The sequence below is a fragment of the Lichenostomus cassidix genome, chromosome 2 (genome assembly GCF_008360975.1).
Source record: "Lichenostomus cassidix isolate B80296 chromosome 2, HeHo_3.0, whole genome shotgun sequence".
NCBI lineage: Eukaryota > Metazoa > Chordata > Aves > Passeriformes > Meliphagidae > Lichenostomus > Lichenostomus cassidix.
Window position 1 is genome coordinate 94,623,549 of NC_139482.1, and position 24,884 is coordinate 94,648,432.

General features: G+C 36.0%; 1 protein-coding gene across 1 annotated transcript in view; it reads left to right on the forward strand.

Annotated features, from left to right (window-relative positions):
* NETO1 (neuropilin and tolloid like 1) overlaps positions 1-24,356 on the forward strand; it is a 64,895-nt gene extending 40,539 nt beyond the window's left edge. Inside the window, exons 7-11 of the mRNA XM_085052448.1 lie at positions 5,711-5,939; positions 16,247-16,360; positions 18,911-19,469; positions 20,613-20,687; positions 21,906-24,356. Of these exons, the coding sequence (XP_084908574.1) occupies positions 5,711-5,939; positions 16,247-16,360; positions 18,911-19,469; positions 20,613-20,673 (963 nt within the window). The 3' untranslated portion in view covers positions 20,674-20,687; positions 21,906-24,356. The remainder of the gene's footprint in view (positions 1-5,710; positions 5,940-16,246; positions 16,361-18,910; positions 19,470-20,612; positions 20,688-21,905) is intronic.
* The last annotated feature ends 528 nt before the right edge of the window (positions 24,357-24,884 follow it).

Consider the following 24,884-nt stretch of genomic DNA (forward strand, 5'->3'; position numbering starts at 1 on the left):
TGGAACAAAGTGAATAAAATATACTTTAAAAAGCAGAAAATATTGTTTACCTACATTAAGCTATTACAATCCCTTATGTAAAACCGTTTTCTGAGATGAAGGTGCAAGACATGTCCATGGTTAGAATCATGGGTATAGAATCTCTGCTATGAAGGAGTCTTAATGCACCTGCCAGAGTAACACTGTCAAAACTCCCACTTTTAAGTTACCATGAATCTATTCCATTCAGGTATAGAAATATGACCAACCTCAGCATCCTGCAACCAAATAGCTATTAAGAAATGTAATTTTAAAAAGGTACTGAAGAAAGTAATAAAATGTCTGCAAAGGGAACAACAGAATCAAGATTTGATCTCCAGTTTTCAGTGCCAAAAAGCAGAACAGCACCAAGGAGCTGTAAATGTTGCTCACTTGTGAGCATTTTTACACTGTGCTAGAGAAAAATGAGGATGACTTGACAGAGTAAGTGTCAGCTATTGGACAGTCACAGAAGTTTGAAGAAACAAATAGGACAAAGCAAAGAAATCCAAAGAGCTTCTACTTGTCTAGAAAAGTGGTGTTCTGATATGTAAGCCTTGGCTGTGAATCACAGGGTCTCAGAAGTGGCATATAAAGTTGTCATCTTTCACAGAAAATATTCTCCAAGCTCCAGAAGAGAAGAAAATATGAGGCATGGAGTTCTCTGCTTGCACAGCAGGGTCCCAGACTAGTAATAGAAGGCCCAAAAATGTAAAAACCCCCAGAATAACAAACACAAATCCAAACAGAATATATAGTGTTAACACTGTTACTTTGGGACTGAAGTAATGTTGATTGAAAAAATGTTTAGCATCTTAGCAAGAGGACAGACCATTTCAGAAGACAAATTCAAGCATCATTAGTATTATGCTTTTTAGGCTGGTGTACTTGGTGTCCGGTTGCCTTGAAGGAGATTAATTAGTGTTGCACAATCTGCTTTAAAAAACTGGGTTTCTCATGCCTAAATACTGGAGGTATCATCTTGAAAGTACTTTGTTAATCACACAGAGCTGAAAAAGATGCAGAATAAAGCAGGCACTGTAGCTGATCATTGAGCAATGGGGCAGTTTAACCCAGTCCTGTGATAACAAGTGAATAGACTGAATCCAGAAGCTGAATATGCAAAATCTGGACATTATGCTTGGATGAAGAGGAAGTTTTTCTTTTATGTCTAAATTACTTCTGGCAGCTGAACGATGGCTTTTTGTTTGTTTGGTTTGGTTTAAGGGGACTGAGTGTCTGTGCACATATATTAAGTCTGATATGCTGGGATATGGTTTGAAGCTTTTCCTGAGTGGCCTGATCAATCATGTTGTCATCCCTAACCTTCAGTGATTGATTAAAAAGCAGAACACATCAAAAGTGATTCACTATGAGGATATTATAATCTGACCATTTTACTGAGCTGATATATTATTTGTAGTTTATAATCGTTTGGGTTTTCTTTCCTAATATCTTCAGTTAGAAGTTTCCCTTGTTTTCAAATTTAAATTAAAAGAAGTAATTAAACTTACCCAGCATTTCCATTTTTGATTATTATTTATGGTGGCAATACAAACCTTAAAGGTGACAAGAGAATTATTTAAAATATAATTGGCTAATGTAAATTATGTGTGCCACAGTTGCAGTGAGGCTTTATCAGTTTTGTTACTAATGACATTGGCGTTTGCAGTGACATCTCAAAACTCAGTAAATCTAATACTTGAGCAGCCCACTCGTCTAAGTAATGTGGAGCTGAGGTTCTGAGGAAAGTGTCTTATTAAAACTTTGCAACAAAAATGTGAAAGAAGGAGATATGGCAGTTATGCTTCTTATTTCAAATAAGATGTTCTCTTCAGCAAGAATGCCTCGATTATGCTAATATAATGTGTCAGTATCTATGGAAATGCTCATTCCAAAAGCTCCTCTTGGCATCAATGAAAAAATGCTTAATGAAGGCAGATGGCGGTGTTTGAGTCTGTGACCTCTTTAGTTCGTTTGTTTTCTTTGAGGGGAACAAAGTTTCTTATCCTGGTAAGCTTATGCTGGTAGAAGTAATGGCTAAGACCTTTTTAAGTGAAATAGCTAGTAATATTGATAATTCTTCTCTCACTTTCCGATGAATTTCTTTTAGTGACATCCACATACCACTGAAAGTAATGAGAATATTGCCCCTGATTTAAAAAAGCTATATATAGCGAACATTTTGCATTAGATAAGAGTTTGTCATATAATCAGTTTTATTCTTTCCCTCGGGAACTCAATTTATTAGTCATTTTCTTTTGCCAGTGTGGGTCTTACAGCCAGTGACAGGAACAATGGCAAATATATAGCAATAAAACCATAAAAGTTGGCAGAGGCGTACAGATACAATTAAATTATTCCAGCTCTTTAAAATAAAATCTGATCCAATATCAGGTTGTCAGTTTGTGTAATCAGTTCCCAGTTTTTAAAAATGCACTGCAGTCTTGAGCAAAGGTCTATCCAAATAAGTAGATTGAGAGATACTCACTCCTTTCAGGGCGTGTTGTATCAAGTCCTCAATATTTTATATAAAGTTCTGGGAGTAGTTATCTCCAAAGGCAATTATGAGAATGAAGCTCCAACTCACCTCAGAATACCAGGAACTTATTTTCTCTAATTTATGAAACTTCATGCCATTGGAGAAAGTGGCATCTTTCTTCTAAAAGGTCGACATAGATTTTTAAGTCAAATATTTCTTTTCAGTGGTTCCACTACCTATCAAGTTTATATATATTATGGTGTTGGGTGAATTTCTCACACAGAGGAATGAACTCGTATGACTGGCAGCAGAATTCAGGCTTGGGAAGGACTGAAGTTGTTGGCCTTTTCACTGAAAGACTCAAAACAAAATGCTGAGTTATTATTCTCTTGATTCCTTTTCAGTATTTATGACTGCTACTCTAAGAAATATTTTACTATTTTATAAGACTAGTGTGCCTCCAGGAACAAGAGAATGTCAAATGATGAGCCCATAGAAGTAAGATTTTGTCTGTACTGCTATACGAACAGTGTGTTTGAACAGATCAGGAATAATTGATGAATGCTGGAAATTGCTGGGAGAGCTGGTATTTTGTAACCACAGAGAGGATTAGCATGCATTTCTTGTAAGAATGAAAACTCAAAAATTACATCTCCATACTGAAATGGGATACCCTTTACAAGATATACATGCACTTACAGATATGTATATGCACATGCACTTGTATGTATAAATGCGTATATAACAGACAGCAGGATAGAAATAGAGAACACTTGAACAAATGTGAGAGTTCTTTCACACAGTAGGTATAGTTTTACTGTGGTTCTGCTGTCAGATTAAGGTAATCTTTTTCTGTAGTAAATATGAGCCTTTCTGAAGAGTGGAACAGATAAAAATGTGATGCGTTGCATTGCACGATATCTTTGTGGTCTGTCATATATATCTATATGTACATATATGGCATATAAATAGAAATGGTATACATATGATAGGCATATATAGAGAGTAAAAGCAATGATTCATGACAATAGCATGTTGCAAGCCTTCTGTTCTCTGGGAAACATCTATCTGACACACTCTGCCTCCTTGAAAACAGTCATGTGTATGCAATATTGCATATAATCAGCTGCAGCAGAGTGTCATTGCATTACCTGTGACAAGGCTGGCAAGCAGACCACTTCTGTTAGTTAACCAGGAAAAGAAAGGCAAGGGGCACATTTAATCCCCTCTTCTAAGTTATGCAGAGATGAACTATGGACTGTCTCAGCACCTTCCTGGGAGAGGTTGGATGCCAGGGTCGCACAGTGACTGTTACAGCCTTGTTTGAGCAGGAGGATTTGCTGTCTGGGACACAGAAGCAGCTCTCTGGTGTGTCCCAACTATTGCCAGTTGCTGGGTGTTTGTATCATGGCTCTGTCTCTTCCCATACCTCTCTCCCTCCCTCATGCAGGATCTTTCTGTGTCAACACAGTAGTGTGTATCATTCTACTGCTTTACTGGTTCAACCAGTAAATGAAATGAAAAACACTATAAAAACTATACCTTGATCTAAGGTATTTCCATCTGAATATGTCTTTGTATATTTCTGTTAACTGCTCCATTTGGTAGCGACCAATACAAGCAGCTTCCTTAATTTATAGTATGTAAAATGCAAGATACACGGTGAAAGTAAAATAGACCTAACTGCAATTTAATTGAAATATATTCCTCTGAATTTTTCTGAAGGATGGAAAAGATGGAATATGAGTAAGGGTTACTGTAAGAATAACATATTAAAAAAAAAATGTGGCAAGCAAAATGAAACTTAGTGTACCTAATTTCATTTGTTAGTAAAAATTTTTCACTGATACTCTTCTCAGAGGGACGCTTATGCAAAACATAACAAGGAATGAAAATATACCATAATATGCTACCTGAAAAGGCCCATTAAAAAATCTGAGCTATTATTAAACAGCGGCCGTCTGCTTAAGAGCACATAATTCTCAAACCATAAGAGCTTTAATATATTAATGAGGTGAAATTACGAGTCTTGTTGCTACTAAGATATGCACTGCTTGTGTACTTTATGCAGATGCAGAGAAGCTTATTAAGCAATTGCTCTGTGCATATTAAAAATACCTGAAGTCAATAAAATTGTTTGGAAATAAGTATATTTGATGTCTAATACAGTAGGGTTTGTTTTTAGTTATTTTTTCAAGTGAAGATGCATACAGCTCTATACTGGATATGTTTACAGCCTTTTTATAGAATATCTGCCCTAATTCACCTTTCTGTATTGTTCCCTTGAAGTCCCATGTGTACCTCAGCAGTTTGATTATGCATCATATTTCTATTGAAAATATTACTTGCCTTCGCTGTGAATGGAATATTTGCTTGTACAATCAATTGCTTTTAAAATTGGTGGTTTTCCCTATTAAAGTTGACCATCAAATAATAGCCTTTTTTCCTCACCCCTGCTTCTTTTTAGGTAGATTTAAGGAGTCTTTTGCAAATGACAATATATCTATTACTTTATGAAACAACTCTTGTATGCAAGAGACATTTCCTAAAATAACTTTCTAGGTATCTAGGAGTTTCCCCAAAATATGCTTGATTTCAAGCCTGTTAAATTATGAAAATGTATAACATAATGCTTTGTTTAGAAGAGCTGAGATGGTGGCCAGGTCCTTGAGGAAGCATAAAAAGAATAATGACTGAGTTCTGCCTGGCTCTCAGATTCTCACTTCCTGAATCAGTGTAGCAGAGACATATAAAGATGACATGCATTGACTCTGGGGAGGGAGCAATGATGATTTGCCTTATTATTCATCTGTCAGTCATGTAATAGAGCAATATTGTGTCAAGCAGTCAAAGAAGAAGTTTCTAGTTCATCTATCCTTCAGCTTGAAGAACCACTGTACATACTTCTGAAAAAAAAAGGTATATACTTGGAAATTAGGACCTTCCTGTGAATAAGGAAAAAGAAATATCTAGATCTTCTGACAGATTCTACTTTGAAACAAGACAAAATACCAGGAAGTACAGAAGTGCTCAGTTTGCATATTAATTCCCTTCCAAGGAAGTGCCCTATGGATCACCAGCTCCAGCAAAATTATTTTGATGGGGGTGTTCTGTACTTTCTCCTACAATGTAAAGCAGAATTGCTTAATGTTTTCTCAGTCATTCTCAACTTTCTGTACGTGTTGCCTTTGTTGTTTGATTGATTCATAGATCTATTTGCGATTCTTGGACTACGAGATGCAGAATTCCAACGAATGCAAAAGGAATTTTGTAGCAGTCTATGACGGCAGCAGCTCCGTGGAGGATTTGAAGGCAAAGTTCTGCAGCACTGTTGCTAATGATGTAATGCTGAGGACAGGTCTGGGTGTAATCCGCATGTGGGCAGATGAAGGCAGTCGAAACAGCCGATTCCAGATGCTCTTCACATCTTTCCAAGAACGTAAGACCCTAATCAATGCATCTGCCTTTCCGTTTGTTAAGTGATACAAGTCCCAAAATCTGTTAATAATTTCTTCATGCAGAGCAGTGACTGAAGTATGTTGCCAAACAAGCAATGTTCCAAATATATCTGGAACAGTTTTTATTCCAAGAATTTGTAGTGAGCAATAATTTGTAATGCAGTAGACAGAGCACAGGAATCAAAACCAGGAAAACAGGTACAGGTGGTCATGACCTGTCCAGCATATAATTCCTTACACAACATGGAAAATAATACAGCTCTGAAAGTTTTTCTCAAGTATGATAATTTTCTCTGAATTTGATTTTTTAGATCTTGCTATGATTTGCATTTGAAAAATACCTTATGATTATTTTATCACAGGTAGTGGGTGTGTGCATATATCAGTGAACATGTATGCCAGATATTGTTAAGCACAGAGTTTAGGGTTTTTGTACTAACAAAAGGTTTCTAAAAGCCTTTCATGTTCTGGGTAATATTCTCTTTATGTGCCTTACTTGCATTTATATTTTTATATGAATTCTGGACATAGATAATGAGCAAAACAGCCTTTGAAAGAGGCAAAATGTAGTTCTAGCCAGTTTAAGTAAACAATCAAACCAAACACAAAAATCCCTCAACAAAACCCAGTAATTCCATTCACTGAAAATGGCTGACCCAGGCAATCCTGTGAAAGACCTGTGAAAGATATCAATTTGTTTTCTTTGATGGGAATCATACATATTTGACCTTTTGAGAAAGGTGTATATGCATTTATTTTCACATGCTGGTTCATGTTAATTTTTAATGTTTCTTTGGTTTGTGCATTGTGTGTCAGACAGAAAGATTTCTTTGCGGCTGTCGGTGGTTGGAATGAAGGCTCATCCTACCAAATACGTTCTTCATCTGTATTCTGTGTGTGTGTACCCTGCAATGAGGCAATGAGTCTCTGTTGAGAACAGCCTCTGTAATTCCTTAATTATGGCTCTGATTAAAAATTTCTGACAGTTTACATGCCTGAAACTTCATGCGCCACTGTACTCTCACACTTGCAGCCTTAGGGTGGATTATATTTTTCTTGCCTGCAAATCAGGCCGGGGTCTAAAAGATGCTGAGAACCCTTGGTTGAGATGATATTGCCCTTTTCTCATTTCTGCAACTGGAGATGTCTTGAATATTCAAGATCTGATTCATTTTTTTCGCAAGGCATCTTGATCTGTTACCTTAGAAACAACTGCATAGACACTGGAGGTTCACAGCATATAAAGAACTGGAGAGTGAAGCACTATGATGACTAACTAGAAATGAAGGTTTGAATAAGTGTATGTTTGCAGAGCTTTCCTATTTTAGAGGATAATAAGGAAAAATGTGGGATTTTTTTCTCTTACAGTATTCCTAATATATTTACCTGACATTCTGTATCTTATGAGCTACTGCTTTCTTGTAAGCAGATAATAGTTTATACTGAATAATATTCTGACTGGGAAATTCAAAATACTAACATGATGTGCTTTCTGTAAATTTACTCTGAACAGTCATTGCTCACTAAAAGCTGAAAATTTATGAAAGGCTTAATTGTACTTTGAAATATGTCTACACAACCTGATCATAAATAGTAGAAGAAACTGCATCTGTGATTTTAATGCTGGGAATTGACTTTAAAGATGTAAAGGTTATGCAGATGGTACTTGCGGTGTCTTGTCAGTTGTCTGTAAGTTCTGCCCTATGCCACATACTGGTGCTGGCTGTCAGGAGTCAGCTAGAACAGATGTCAGTGAGACACACTGTGAGACACAGCTCATGGCATGTAAACTGCAGCGCCTTTCAGCAGCGTGTGGGAATAATTAGATCATCTGCATGGAAGAGAAGGAATGTCAGACCTCATTCAGGGAGATGTGCACCAGGGAACAGACACCTGTGTCTCTATTCGGGGACAAAGAAAGAGGAAAAAATTCATATAGAACTGAGAAGGGAACAAAATAGAAGATTACATTTATGTTGTACTTACATGCATGGGAAAGAGTGACAAAGTAGAATTCCCGTATTTACTGTCCTTGTGGGAATGACCAAGGGTTGTTGTGATCTGTTGCTCTCTAAGATATCTTCTAAGCCTAATCATATTTTTGTGCATGGGAGTCACTGTCTACACTAGATTTTAAATATATAATAAATTAATATAAGAATCTGTGAAAGGTAAACAGAAAAGCTGGTATAACCAAAAGGTGTCGGTTCATCTGCTAAGAAGACTTGAAAAATGAGTCTTTGTTTTCTCACCCACTGACTAACTGTTCATTTCATTTTCCATGATTGAAGAGTGATCTCCAGCCTGATTAATGACAGACATGCTACACCTACAGATTCTTCAAAGAGCTGCTCCTCAGCAGACACACCTACGCTTTAGCCTAAAAGCAGATTTGTAGAACCAGGGCATATGGGATAAGAGGAAAAACCCTCTGTATGCACGTTAGGCAAGAGGTTTACTTTCTCACCTCTGACTGCTCTTTGGTAGCACAGCATCCTTCTGTACCTACAACTCTGGACCAGAAACCCCAGACCAGAAAAACTTCATTCCTTCTCCTACCTGTTAGAGCCCTTTAAGCTCTAGGTCTGTTTTTAGAGCCCTGTCCCATGTGACTTTCCTAATGGAGCACAAGTTCCATCATTCTTATTTTATTTTTATTAAGAAAACCCATATTTGGATAGAAATCTAAGGCCATGTTTAGAATAGTAGAATGTGCAGTTTAATCAAGTAACAGCACTCAAGTCCTTGTTTACAGACTTGAATGTGATAGCCCAGCATGGGCAGTCCTTTAATGGGGAAAAGGGACTGCAGGTAGGCAGTGCTAGGGAATGTGTTTTCCTGGTAAAGCTAAGTACTGAAAAAGGGAACAGCAAGGTGTTAAGTGCAACATGTGGAGAGGCAGTTTTTGTTTGCAAGGACTTAGGAAAGTAAACAGATTGCAGCTTTGCTGGTTTTGCTCTCTGCTTCCCCACGAATATATTAAAAAGAAACCATTGAGATTGCCTCCTTACTGGTGAGCACTCATCTGTGATTTTCTCCCCCTCTGTGCTATTTGCAGCTATCTCTATTGAAAAGCCCTCACTGGCTAAGCATCCCAGTGACTCTCTGACCCTGAACAAAATAACTGTTTGTGGTGCCCAGAGGGTATAAACTGGACACTGGCTGGAGCTCTGAGTACATGCTCCTGAGCTGCCATTCTCTGGTGAGTTTGTGTATCAAAAAAATCCTGAACAACAAAACGTGAGACTAGACATAGGTGTTTTTTAAAGACTAGATTATCGATATATATATGGTATTAACTATCCATAAAAGTTACATTTATCTTGCTCAGAGCTGCCGGAAGGTGACTGAGAAAGAGCATTCAGTATTAACCACATCTCAGTTTCAAGTTTCTAATAGCTGTATTTTAATAATCCTTTTTTTTTTTTTTGTTAGTGGCAAATGAAAGGATTGTAATTTTATTTTAGGTAATATACTGTAGTGTACAGTACTAAAAAAAAATCTTAATAATTTTAATATAGCAAGTGAAATTGTCTCTTAATATCAATGAAGATTTTTTTTCCTTGAAGAGACTGATAGAAAACTTCTTCCTCTGTTTCAAGGATGATTCAAGGAACATCTGAAGAATTTAATTTTTCTTTCTCTTGTGGAGGAATGAAAGCTCTATTTTCCAGTAAGAAACAATGGGCAAATCCAAATGATCTGCACTTCAAGAATTCTTGTGCAGAGCATGATGCAATGAGCTATCTTGAGTAGAGGAGGAGTAGGTGTGAAGTGTCTAACAATTTCAGTGTAAAATGTTTCTCACATCTAACCATTGTTAAGATTTCAGAATTTTCCCATTCACCCTTAGGAGGAAGCAAGACCTTTCAGAAATGTTATGACAAGAAAGGAAGAGGGGAAAGGAGGGAGAGACATAGGCCTAAAAATAACAAGTAGGGTAGGGCATTTGTCTAAGATTATCCAGTCCTGGCCTGAAATCCCTGCCTTGAAACAGGCTCAAAGGGTAAATCCACACGGTTCAATGAAGTATGACATAGACACCCAAGCTGGCTTGCTCAGAGCTAGTTCACACCCTGGAAGCAAAGGAGTTGCACTAACTCTGGATAGTGCTCAGAAATAGTGAGAAATACACTGAGGAAAGCACTGCACTGAAGTGGAACAGCCAGGCTGCACATCAGTTCCATACAAATTCTGCTTTTAGCTCCATCTTGTAAAAATGTTTTGGCCTGCCCATGAGTGCAATTTATATCTAGAGTATCCTGAGATGCCCAACAAAATGATGCTTAATACACAGAGATAACATGTTTTGTTACTTATGTAATAACATCACAATAGTAGAATAATTATTAATAACATTGAATATTTAATTTCTATACTGCTTTATAAATATTGCCATTTATATAGTATAAATTGGAATGCCTTACTTGTGACTATTTATTTTATTGTCTGAGTGAAAGCAGTATAACTTTTTTGAAATATAAATTATGACTGCTTTTTTCATGTTGCTTTGTAAAATGGCATATGGAAGAACTATCAATACACTTTATGTTTCTCTGCCTCAGGAATATTCAGGATTAAAATATTAGTTTTTCATTAATAAATTAAAAAGTGTGGATTAAGGGCAAGTGCGTTTCTAAAACCTTTCTATAGTAAGAAAATATAGACAGCTACATTGGTTCAATTTTTAAGAATTTTGAAAGCAGTAACCTTCAAATACCAAACAGAAGCTTTTTGGAATGTTGTGGTGGAAACCTTCTGGAAATATGAATAATATAACAATCTCCTAATTTGTAGTAGAAACAGAATATATTTATATGCCTGATAACAGAAATAGGGTTGTTATTATTATTGTTGGGGTTTTTTAAACATAGGTTTCCTAAAACTGAAAAAGGCTCTGGGATATCATGCCTATTCCTGTTAACTCACTTGCTTATGTATCTTCTAGGATAAGGGCACCATCTTGCGTTCAGTGTAAATAGTTGTTGCAAAGCAGGAGATGTTACATTAGAATGAATTCAAGAAATAAAGTTTGTTTGTTTACTAAGATACAAGGTACTCTTACAAACATTACTCTTACACATTAATAAGAAGAAAATATCATAATTAAAAATAATTTAGAATGAATTAAAAAAATAATATTGTATGCATGATTTTAAAAAACTATTATTTTATATGAAAATAATTATTGGTTCAAATTCAAACTACAGAAAGAACCTTTATTAACATTTTTTAAATTAGTGATTAAATTTAGCTTATAGTATTTTCATGCTGTTAAAATCAAAGAATTTATTAGAGACTTAAATTTATTAAAATATATCAGATTCAATTATATGTGTAGTCTAATTTGCTCAGCTGTGTTGCAATCATTATGAATTGTTCATCATGCTGAATATATGATCTCACTTATTTCTAGGCCAATACCTTGGTAGAACTTAACTGAAGGCAGCTTTGGGACACAGGAGAAATAACAATTGTATGTTCCCAGCTGTTCCTTTTAATCTAATTATGAAGTCAGCATTTTTTCAGAGAGCCACAGAAGGGAGGGAAGGGACTCCAGGATATGGTCTAGTCCAATCCTTGGCTCAGGTTCTGTTCAGCTGGGTTTTGAATATCTTCAGTCATGGAGATGCCACATTTCTTGGTACACCAGCTCTTGCACAGTGTTTGACCAGCCTCGAAGTAAAGGTTAGTTGTTGCATTTAAAGCGAATTTCCTGTATTTCCTTTAGTGCTTATTGCTTCCTGTCTTGTCACTGGACATTGCTGAGAAGAGCCTGGCTCTGTCTTCTGTACTCCTTCCCTCCCTTTACTCCCTCCCTCTGTCTTCACTCCCTCTGTCTTCTTTACTCCCTGGAAATTTGGATGCATTGACAGGAGTTTGCTCCAGCCTGCCCTGCTCCAGGGTGAGCAGTTCCCAGCTTTCTCAGCCTCTCCTCACATCTCTGATATTTCAAGCATTCATGGCCTCTTGCTGGGCTCACTGCAGTACATCTGTGTCTCTCTTGTGCTGAGGAGCCCAGAACTGGACACAGCACTGCAGATGTGGCCTCACCAGTGCTGAATAGAGGGGAAGGATCACATCTCTCAGCCTGCTGATAATTCTGCTTTTAGTGCAGCCCAGGCTAATGGTGGCCTTCTTTGCCACAAGGGCACATTGCTGTCTCAAGGTGATTTTTCAAGGTGACTTTGTGGCATACCAGAACCTTTTCTGCAAACTTGCTTTGTGGTCAGTCAGTCCCCAGCATGTACTCGTGCACGAAGTTATTCTTCCCAAGTCACAGGACTTTGCATTTCCATTTATTGATCTGCTTGAAGATCCTGTTTGCCCAGCCCACTGAGGCCTTGATCAGTGTGACTTTTCAGAGATAATCAAGAGTGGCTTCACAATGATCTGAGTCACCTACTAAGGGCATCACATCAGGACCTATGGGTTCATATCTGCCCAGTTGATTAAATATTCCCTAACCCGGTCCCCTTCCATTCAGAGAAGTCATATTCCTGCTGGGATCATGCTGCCCTACTGCCACCTCTTGTACGCTTTCGATGTTTGAGTTTAGTCAGGAGTTCATTGTCCATCTGTGAAGGATAACTGCACTTGATTTTCAGCATATGCAGATAGCTGCTGAGCTTGGAGGTGATCTTACAGAATCAACCAACCTTCCTTGAACCTGTATCTTTCCAGGACCACCTCCCATGGCATTTGTCCACCCAGGCCCCTCAACTGTGAAATTTTGCTTTTCTGAGGCCCAAAATTATGATCGTGCTTTTTGGTTTATTCCTTCTCTGCAGTATCCCAAACTCCACTATCTCATGCTCACTGCAGTCAGGGCAGCTCCCGACATTCATATTCCCAACAGATTCTTTTTTATAAAAGTATGAGGCACAGCAGAGCTACCCTCATCAGCCCCCTGATTACCTGTGTCAGGAAGTTACCAATGTACCCTGGAGACTTCCTGGATTACTTGTGCCCTGTTGTGCTGCCCTCCACAGATATCAGGTTGTTAAAATCCCCCTAAGGACCAGGGCTACTTCCAGCTACCTGAAGAAGATTTCATTGATCTCTTGCTCCTGGTCATGCAGTCCAGACACAAAGTAAAATATTAGTAGCTTTCCACTAGGCTTTTTAATAATCATGACCAAAAATTTATTTGGTTCCTCACCTGGGTGAGCTATCTGCCTTCCTCATGCTCTTGAGGAAGGGGATTTATACATATATATTTATATATATATATTTATAAAGGGCATTTATATAATGATGGAGAAGACCATGAAGTGATAGAATACATTTGTGCTGCTTTATCTAGTTGTAGTTAATTATAGCAGTAGTGTCCTTTTGTAAAAACATCCACAACCTTGCTGACACATAGTGCTTGATTCCCCTAGGAAGCCATGCTAGGTTCTTTAACAGCTGTAGGAATGCATCAAGACGAGATCCATCTTGCTATAAAATAATCTGGTTTACAACCAGTTCATTTATCTTTCTGTTATTACTTGAATGTTATTACTCGATGCAGAATTACAAGACCCCTTTACTTCGCATTTTTTTAGCACAAGAAAACAAAATCCTCCAATGTACAACAGGACTGACAAGGTTCCAGCTTCCCTAGATGCTTTCATTCATTCCAACAAAATACCTTGCTTAGAGTGGGGGAAATAGATTGACTTCTTGTCCAGCTTAATCACTCCAGGTTCATGGGACCACAGAGAGGATTTGGCTATTTTTATTTTATAAACATAAACAAGAGGGGGATGTTTGTCATTAGTTTTCTGACTCTTACATTTGGGTTTCTGTCACACTAAGTTTGTTGTACTGGCTCTGAAATTGCTTTGCTTCACTATTCATCTTGTTTTGACATTTATTCACATACCATTTTTTTCCCTCCACTGTTCAACAATTTAGGAAAACTTAAATACTCATTCTTTTTTCCTCTTTTCTCTTACCTTTAATTTCCAGATGTCCCTGTCACTTTTTTGCATAATTATTCCTTCTTCTTAAATCTGAAAAAAAGGTCCTTTTTATTGCTCTTAATTTTTCTCTTATCTATGAAACATTTCCTAGTATTTTTTAATTTGATAGAAAATCTCATTATTTTTTCAGTGCAGAATAAAATAACCAATTGATATTGTTTTTTCCTGTAAAGTTCTCTCTTTCTTCCTCTTCCTTTCACTTCCTTGCTACCTCCCTTTAGTTCTCCTTTTTTACTTTCCACCACTATACTTCTGAATTCAGACAGCAATCTGTCCTTCCCACTTTGCTTCTAAGATCCTTTATGCCACTCTGAATGTGTTTTGGTGTTTTAGTATTCTTCTTTCTTTCTCTGTGGCTTTATTAGTATAAACTATTCTAATCCTGGAATTGCTTGTTTATTTGTTTTTGTTTTTAATATTTCCCCCTTGTTCCCATGTCAGTCCTTGTGCTTTCTCCATTTGATATTTGGTCTTTTTTTTTTGGTACACTTTGTATTTTGAATGGGTGGCTCTTTAGATCTTCTTAAGTTTCTCACCTTCTTTTTTTGCTTAGAGTAGGCAGTGAGACTTTTTCTGCGTGTGGGAAACATCCCAAAAGATCCTCACCTTGCCTGAAAACAGGGATTGCAGCTAGAGTGTGAAAGGATGATTATGCCTCTGATGTGTTACCTACAGGATGTGTCACATCAAGATGTGGCACAGTATCCTCCAGGCTCAGCCTTCACTGTCCCCAGATGACAGTAACAGAGATAAATAAAGACTGTCCCTAAGTATCCTCCTTTTCTACTATGCATATTTGAAAAGGTTCTGATCTGTCCAGCATAAAGCAGAATCCTTTCTGTAACAAACTTAAAACATGAGCAGGCTCACTGCACCTCAGGAGATGGTATACCAGATTTAAAAAAAAAATTGATGAGTGGACAGGCTGGTTGATACGTTCAGCCTTGGCTAAGAGATACAGTTTATGTACAGTGTTATATCTGAGTGAGTGGTTGCATATTTGGGGGTCTGCACTTTGATTTTGATGGCATTTACTATTTGCTTAACACACCATAACTGCTCCAAATAAGCCAGTTATGGATATCTGAACTTAAACACTTATTGAAAAGTGGATTTCTTGAGATGATATACTGAGTCATTAAATTCTACAATATCAATCCTTTGTACTGCCATTAGTTTGCAAACCACAAAGCCATTCTCTCTGCTGTGCATTTATGTTGTCATAGGAACTGCTTTTAAAGTTGCAGAGGGGAACACTTTCCATGAAGTATCAAACTTGAAGTATCAGTAATATAAGCATCATAACTGCTTTCTGATTAGTTAAGGGTTTTAGTTCATTTTTAAACTCTCCCCTAAAAATAATTATAATAACTCTTTTGTGTTGCTTGAACTATAAAAATACGTAAGGAGTTCATTTTTTGTTATTTTACATTGACAAAGTTTGCAGCTCTTCTAAATTACGGGAGGTTTTATGAGGAAGAGATACAAGGAGTAATTTATCTTTACTGTGTTACACACTTTTGGAGTAGTAGCTTCACAGCCCCAACATCTAATGATCTCTCACACTTCCACAAACACCGCAGTTCAGCAGCATGTACAGTTCCATCTGAAGGCTTTCAGGCAGTCTCTTCACAGTAATAATATTCGCCCGTTATAAAACCATTTTCCTGCAGCTTTAATATGCATGATTCTTCTAGACCATGGGCTCCAGGGACACTGAAGACTGTTGTGCTTTTTTATCTTCATACTTGTGATGAAAGGGGTGCTTCTTTATGATATCCTTTTTTATGACTAAAAGGTTTTATAAATAATTTTACTTTCTCTGTGTATAAATGTTCAGGCATCACTGATATGGACCCTAAAGCATCTTTGCATCACGGAACTTTTCTTATAAAATTGGAGTTTCAGCAACAACCTTTAAAAGACATTATTTACCATACATTGGATCTGGCTGGGATACAGTTAACTCTTTTTGTAGCAGCCCATAAGGTAAAATATTTTGGATCTGCGGCTAAAACTGTTGCTAACACATGGATGACTCCCCACCAGTGTTTGGGAGGCAACTCACTAGAGCCATGAGAACTTTGCTAGGGGCGACTTCAGTCATCTTACACAAACTGAAAATTTCTTGCCTCAGACTAATAAACAGTCTGTGACTTGGGTGTTCTCCATACTGCACATCTAATATTTCATATGCTCAAGGAACATGTGTTGTATAGCTTTTTCCTCTTACAGAATAGATGATCACTCTGAGATGTGTTTGTTGAGGAGAGTTGAACGAATTGCTAATTAATATCAGCTTTTTCTCTCATTTTTAGCCCCTTGTGAAGCCAACACATTCTTTTGCCACAGTAATATGTGTATAAATAATACACTGGTCTGCAATGGACTCCAGAACTGTGTGTATCCCTGGGATGAAAACCACTGCAAAGGTAACATGTAGAATTGAAAAAGTTGTCATTTACACTGCATGAGATACAGCTTATGATCCTCAAATTCTTGCTAAGTATGTGCCAGATGGGTGAAAGCTCAGGAAGAGTAAATCAGGGAGAGCATAGAGCAAGCAATAGAGAAAATGAAGGAAGGTAAAAAATGCTGGTGGATTTTACTTTCAGTGTTTTCACTTGTTTTGTCTGGTGCTGCGTTGGTTATGTCCTGCTGGCTGGTTATGCACTTCTGAGAGGCTTTCTGATCACTTGGGCTCTCTTTTCTGTTCAATCTAAAGTATAATTAAAGGTAGTATTTTGGTTCTTTTGCCGTAGTTACTTTTGGAGGGGCGTAACATATGACTAGCAGGTGTCTTTTAGCTGCATGCTATGCTCATAATAGCCCAGGTGGTCTTATAAAGGAAGGTGAAGTGGAATTAACACTGCAAGAAAGCAACCAAAGCTACCTATAACCAGGTGAAATTGAAGTGCAAGGAAAAAGCACAGGGAATCAAATGTAATATTTATTTCATAAGCAGGCAGTGATGTTCCTACCCATGTGCTGACAATGATTTCTAAATATTGCTGAGGTTCTGAAAAAAAAACAAACCAACCCCAAAACAGCATCTGCTTTGTGTTCAGGGAAAAGAGCTTAACTAACTTATGTTGCAGGCTAGGGAGACAGTCTGCTTCTGTCTTGTATCCCCCTGTCTCTCCCCTGCTGCAGATTTGTTCCTGGAAATGTGGGATATGCCAAATTTAGGAACCAATCAAGAAAAAAATTAGAATGAGGTGGATTAGCAGTCAGCCCATAAGTCTACTGAAGCCTGTAAAAGCCTGACAAGCAATGCAATAGGGTAAAACACAAATGAAAACATATACTTCAAAAGAACACAGCTAAACTGTGGCATAGCATAATATTCTTCAAAGAAACTAAAGACACAGTTGGGGAAAGATTATTCATTTTCTAGTTCTTCACAACAGAGGAAAACAGAAAGTCTTCACCACTCTTTAATTTCCACAATGATTTTCATCTTTCCTTAGTCTAGTATCTTTTATTGGCTCTTGTGCGTTTATCTTCTCTTGTTTTTCTGACTACAAAAAGGAGGTGTGTCGCTGTTGAGCCGCTAGCAGAGAAAAGAACCCAGTTCTCAGTGGCAAGAAGGAAAAGGGCCTTTATTGTTTTGATTTCAATATATATATAGTTTTTTCAGAGGTCACCCAGATTGGTCAGCCTGAGACCTCCCCCTAGGCCTGATTGGCCAGGCCTGAGCTGTCCAAATCTTGGGACACTGTTTTAAAAAACATCCAAACTTTATCTTTGTTTATGAAACACAAAAAGAATTCTCATGGGCAAGACCTGTGCTAGCCACAGAGGTGTGCTGGTTCCAGCAAAAACATTATTTGCTGCAGTGTTGCTTTTTCTAAGTGATTTTTCTTCAGAGTCTGTGTCAGTCATTTAGAAAAACACTGAGTGAATCTACAAGCATAGACAATGAACTACTGAAAAGTTAAGTTTCAGTATCTAGGAGATTATGAAGAGACGGATGTTACTGTTTTGGTGCCAGTAACTTTCATTTCAAAGGCTTTTTGTTAAGAACTTTTATATGTTCTAGGTTGCCAGGAAAAATTACACTAAACTGGGTGTTGAAACTTAACCACAGCTGTCTTGCTATGCCTGAGAGAGTCTGATGCAACTGCTTTCAACTTGAATTTCTACAAGGCTCAGTCACCATCTCATGTGTCTGCAGCCTTTTGAAAGCAAATCACAGAGAAAGACACACAACAGTAGAGGGAAACTGCTTTTATTTCATTATTTTACTGTGCACTTCTGCTTCATTCACAATGCAGAATTTGCTAACTAACTTATTAGAGGCTTCTGAGTAAAAGGTAGTAGGTATGATCAGCTTTTGGATTTTTATGGCTCTTTAGAAAACAGAAATAACTTGCACCAATTTGGTATTTTTTTCCTTTCTGACATCTTAATTCAAATAACTTCTCTATTTTCTGCTGATTTAGCTTTTTCATTGAATGCTGTCAAAATTCCCCCTCAGCTCACAAATATTAGGACTTCACAATGCAAAGAAGAATTTTGTTTTAAATCCTTTAAAATCTTGTTTTTTCATTGGACCCAATGTCCTAGTTGCATATATTTATTGGAAGAGAAAGAAAATAATGAAGAGAACATCTGTATCAGTCTTGGGGGCTTTAGCAGGCAAATGGAGTTCAGAGGTGACACTGAAGCCATCTGCTTGTTATGGTGGTTGCTTTTTATAAAAAAAATTAAATAATTCTTTGATTTGATTAAGCTTGCAATATCACCTGAATAAATAAGTTTCCAAGTAGATAGGCACAGAAAGGAGTTCTATGTTGTTTATTTGGCTTTCACAAATGCCTGATTTCTTCCTCTTTTCTTTTTTGTTGGTGAGATTGATTAAGTGAACTCAGACATTGACTAGGCTCAGCTTTTCAGTAATCTATGAACCCATCATAGCTATTTTTATTCTTGAACTGCAATTAATGCTGTGCTTTTTTTTTTTTTTCCCTGTCACACAGAAAAAAGAAAAGCAAACCTATTGGACCAACTTACCAATACCAGTGGGACTATAATTGGGGTGACTTCTTGCATTGTGATCATCCTCATTGTTATCTCTATTATAGTACAGATCAAGCAGCCTCGTAAAAAATTTGTCCAAAGGAAAGCAGACTTTGATCAAACAGTGTTCCAGGAGGTTTTTGAGCCTCCTCATTATGAGTTATGCACCCTTAGAGGGACAGGGACTACAGCTGACCTTGCTGACGTTGCAGATGACTTTGAAAATTATCATAAACTGCGGAGATCCTCTTCAAAATGCATTCATGACCATCACTGTGGATCACAAGTGTCTAGTATTAAGGGCAGCCGTAGTAACCTCAGCACAAGAGATGCTTCTGTCTTGACAGAAATACAACCCCAGCCTGTAAAACCACTTGTTCAGCCCATGAACAGGAGAAATATCCTTGTCATGAAGCATAGCTACTCACAAGATGCTGCAGATGCGTGCGAGATAGACGAAATTGAAGAGGTGCCAACCACAAGTCACAGGCTGTCCAGACATGATAAAGCTGTTCAGCGGTCAGTATCAATAAATTTTTGATGAAGACTGTTGTGTAAGGACTTGATTACCCAAAAATATTCACTTTTTTTTTGGTATAGACATATTTTCTTTCTTTATTTATTGTTTAAATTTCTGTTTCCTGATAGCATATGCCATTATATTATCTCTCTTCCTGTCTTTCTCATCTCTGCTCCTCTTTCCTGAAGGTTCCTGTATCTCCATTTTACCTTTCTACTTTCTTTCTTTCTTTTTCTTTTTACTATTTGACATTTACCCACATGCATACACACAGAGGTCAACAGAGAATAGGTACCATTTTTAAAAACCAAAGAAGATTGTGTAAATTTATTTTTTGGAACAGCCACATACATGTGGTTTCCTTGTCACTGAGGTGGCCTTGAATATCATGCACTGTTGGTCTAACCATCTCTAGATAAAGACATCAATACATAAAAGATACATGTATCCATTTTGATGCATGACACAAGAATGAGGAACACAGTCCTGGGGTGATGAAATCCATTTTCTCATGGAACACTACATTTTATATAATGAATGATAATATGACAATATTTCCAAAACTTCACTGTTTCTGTTCCGTTATTGATCACCATATTTTGGCTTGTCATATTAACATAGATAGACAGATTAGAACATGAGACAACATAGTGAACTCATATATTCACACGTAAGAATGAAGTTAAAGGGAATCTTTCTAATCAATAAGAAAAGCAAAGTCAAGCATAATATTTTTTAAAAAAGAGCTATTTCTTCTGTATATTGCACTTTGAATGACTCTAAATATGAATAATTAGAAGTTTAAAAGTAAAAAAAAAGAAAACCAGAAACATTTATGAACAATTTATTTGAAAAAGAACACATAACCCTTTTTTAATATATTTGTGTTTTCTCTTGCATGCTTTATTTATGCATTTCTTGTAACTTTACATGCCCTCCATATTTTCTTTGCACATTAAGGAATTTCTTTCTCTTAAAAAAATTATTTGGTTATTTTAATCCAATTGCATGTCTATGTAAATTACTTCATGAATATCGATCGGATTATCAAAGTGTACTGTTTATTAAGTATCTATATGCATATATTTCTTTTTTGCAATACAAACACTATTATTTTGAATGAAATAGCCATAACATTCCAGGTTCTGCCTCATTGGGTCTCTAAGCAAACATGAGTCTGAGTACAACACAACTAGGGTCTAAGAGAAAAACCTGAGGTAAGTAAACATACCTATACAGCAATTGAACCATCTGTTGCTTTCCATTTTGTTTGTTATATTGCTAAAATGCATATTAGGTCTGAAATTGTATGTCATCTTGTATGGAGTCAGATTTGAATGCTAAGAAAATTGAAAGGCAGGGGACCACTTTAGCATTGCAAACTAAGCAAAATCTGTTAATTCCTTATTACAAAATTACAGTCAGCCCCTAGCTAAATACAATCTTCATTCCAAATGCATTATGAAGTCATGTGCTTTGCATGGCTCTTGTGTTTCATTTATTTAATTTTAACTATTATTTATGAAAATAAGTTGGAGTCTCAGCATGTGAAATAGAATGTAAAACTTGGCAATTTAACCCAAGTCAGTAAGATATGGAACTATCTGTTTTCAGTTCATTTTTCATCCAATCTTGTTAAGTGTTGGGGGAAGAATGTGTGGTAGTACTGATAATTTTAGAAGTTCTGTAGCACTAAGGTTAATGTTTTCAAATTAATCTTTTGTAGTCTTTTCTTAGACTTTTCGTTTTGCATAATTTTTATCAGCACTTAATAAACATAGTCTCAGATGTTTATAATGGCATTACAGATAGCTGCTAGTCTGTCCATTTATATATGTGTAAATACAAACATAGATATGTGTATATATATTTTTATGTGTATATATGTATAAAAAATTTACAGTGAAAGAACCCATTAATGGTTTTATTGCTTGTAGATAGTTTAAGTAAATATTTTTCTGCATTTTTTTTTCCTCAGCGAGAGCATATTTTAAATTTGTTTTGCTTTCAGACAACTGTTCATGCAGTCATACAAACTCAGAAAAGAAAAAATCGATAATGACTTATCTCAGCTGTCTGAAAGAGAGAGTGGACAATTTTCCAATTTAATTTAATTGCCTTTATGCAAATCTAAGAAGTATAGACATATCTTACTTGCTTAGAGAGATATCCACATTGCACCAAAATATATTTCTTTTGTAATTTGGTTGCTGGCCACCAAGTGCTCCTTAGTTACTAAATATATTTGGAAATTTGCTGAAAACATGAGGAAGCAATTAGCTCCTGAGACTGCCCTTTTATTTTATTTTTATTTACGTAATAGTTTTTCTTAAGTTGATCTGTTTTATGTCTGTTATTTACTTGTATGTTGTGTGATATGTGGAAGAAGATTTACATTGAACTTTTGTTATATGTACGTTGTTTTCATTATATAGACTGCTTGAGAATAGTGCGCTCCTGGGTGATTTTGAACATGCTACAATGAAATGTGAAACTATCGTCCTTGGAAACACCAGCTAGAGGTTTTATGGACTCTCTGACCAGCTTTTCTCTTATCATGAAAAAATTCAGCAGTGTTGAGTAAAATTACTAGAAGGCAATAAGACTTTGGTTATTATGCTTATCAGTCATTTCTCCTTTTCTTTTTCTCTCTTCTTTTTGTTGCAAGTAAAATTCCCAATTTCAGGAACAATTTATTGAAATCAGGTATTTAGCCATTCATAATCACTTCAATAGAAATGTTTGTTGGATACACATCTAGCAATATGACTGAATTTGACACTGAGAAATTAATCTGCATGTATGTTACTGAATATTTGAGTTGGCAAAAATCCCTTTATTAGATACATTGTAAAAAGCATGCATTCACAGTTATTGCTGTTACTGTTCCATTTCTGTGTCATATGCTTGCCACTTGTAACTTTTTATATAAAAATACATAAAACAATGTATAATAATTTCGTACCTTGAGTTTAATGCAATGTTTTCTTTTACCTAATTTACCAATCCTGTGTAATTCAGGAAATTAAGCTCAAAATGTAGCTTCTAGGAACCTGAAACACAGATAGAGCAGAGAATCAACTGTCTCTCATCCCTCACTTACTGAAAAGCAGATTACATTAGTTATTTAAGATTTAAAGGAATTCATAATAGGTTGATCACCTAATTTCAGTTAAAAGGTTTGTGATAACCTATCTGTTCAGTTAGGTACTTTTAATTAATTTATTTCCCTGGCAATTATTAGGAAGTTTGCTTCAGTAGGGTAGAGTAGCAGATTTTTATCAGTTACAGAAATCCTTTGCTTGGGTTCCAGTTTTAGAAATACAGACATAAACCACTTCCTTATACAAGATAAAATTATACAAGATAAAATTATATTTGTAATTCAAGCTGTATTAGTATTAGTAACCAACACCAAAATCAAACCTGAGAGATTCTACTATTAAGGAATTATTATAGGTTGAAGAACCACTACTATGTAAAGTTGAAAGTCCCCTCATCTGAGAATTCAAGAACCATGGATAAAAAAATTGTTTCATTATCCATTTAAAATCTATTTTCCAAATGCTGTTCCAAAGCAAATCCCATCTCCTTCTTAAACATTTTGTGTCATTCATGGTTGTTAGGTCTTTCTGCATAAAACTGTTGTTAGATTTATTGAAAAAAGTGTAAGGTATTCCATCTATCTTCCCAAAGTGTACATAGATGGGAAAAGAGAAAACCTAGAGACTGACATATAAGGTGATCTATATGATTTATTTAAATATATAGGACATAATTTGCATAATTGGAAATACACAAAATCTGATTTCTACAGCCGTGACTTAGTAATGACATGAGAAGAAGGTATTTGACCATTTTTATATTTCCAATGTATTTTACAACTTTTTTTTTTAGCTTGAATAATTGGTTTGTTATCACATATTAGCTGCAAAAACAGTCCTCTGTCCTCTGCAGTTATTGAGTCATAGAGTCATCCCTCAGCTACATGGGTTTGCAGCATGCACTAACAGTTCATTTCCAGATCAGTATCTCTTCACAAGTTCATACGATTTATCACAGTTTTTTCCTTAACCTTTCCAAGTCCTAGCTCATCATCCCTTTTTTAAGTATATTATGCTATTTGCCACATCCATTCTTAAAATGGTTGCATCCATGCATCCATTATAAATTAAAGGAAAAATGAAAGACTTTCTAAAAGAAGTGCATACACATGCACACACTTGTGTGTAAATTTATAAATATTTACTACTGGAGATAGTGTATAAAGAAGTATATAAGGAGAAACCTAAATATTAATTTAGCTTTGAATTAATTATACTGGTCTCACAGAAAAATTCTGAACTTTTTTCTTAAAGTTGCTGTATATTTAAGTGCCTAAATCTCACTGTAACAAAGAGTTTGTCTAATCCCTCCTAGACAAGTATACAATAAATGAATTTTAAGATTTTTCTAGTGAAGTGTTAACAGAAAGAACTTAACTGGAGAAGACATAGATATTAATAATTAAATTGCATGCACATCCTTGCTTTCTTTTAAAAATATCTAATTGCACCACAGAAAAAGGAGGGAGAAACATAAAGCCCGGGGTAAACAGAACAAACATATTTCCTAAGTTAGAATGTTAGTCCTTACTTGATCCTGGAAACTTCTTTAGTAACATACTGTCTAATAGCCAAGTACCCTTAGATAAAAACCATTGTAAGTGACAAAATATGTGTGTACTGGGGGAACAGGGTCAAATTATATCTACTAAAAATATAAACAAAACCAAATTCAAACCCAGATAAGATACTATAATTGAAATATTTAATTTCAAGTAATTTAATTCTTTATAGAGTCAATATAAGTAATAGCCTATTCCATTATTCTGCAAACAGTAAGGATAACATTTTTTTCATATCACACAATAGTAGGATATCTTAATGTGATCTATGAAACACAAAATATTAAAATAAAAGGGGTTGTTGCTGGAAGTAAACTGTATTCCTTTCCTATCAGTATTTTTCATTATTATGAAGCTATTTGTTTAAAACTACAAGAAAGTTTAAACAAGCTTTCCATATTGTTGAAAGGAAGTTTGGGTTGTTAAATTAACACAGCTATATGTGTTAATATTATATAACACTGTAAATTACTGTGGATTTGCTGAGGTGTTAGTCCTAGCTTCATGCATTTTACCTCACGTTTGCCCTAAGCTAAAACTGAGAGTTAGTAGATCATTTTGGTTTGACTGGTGCAATGAGTGTGATCTACAGCCATGCTGACAGTGTGCTTATTTCTTACATACTTTCTAAAAATGAGATTCTGTTATCGTAGCCCATTGAAATGGTTTTTATAGTTTTGTGGTTTGGGTTTTTTTTTCCCCTCCATGAATGTTGTGTTATGTATATTCTTTTCTTTTTGCATGATAG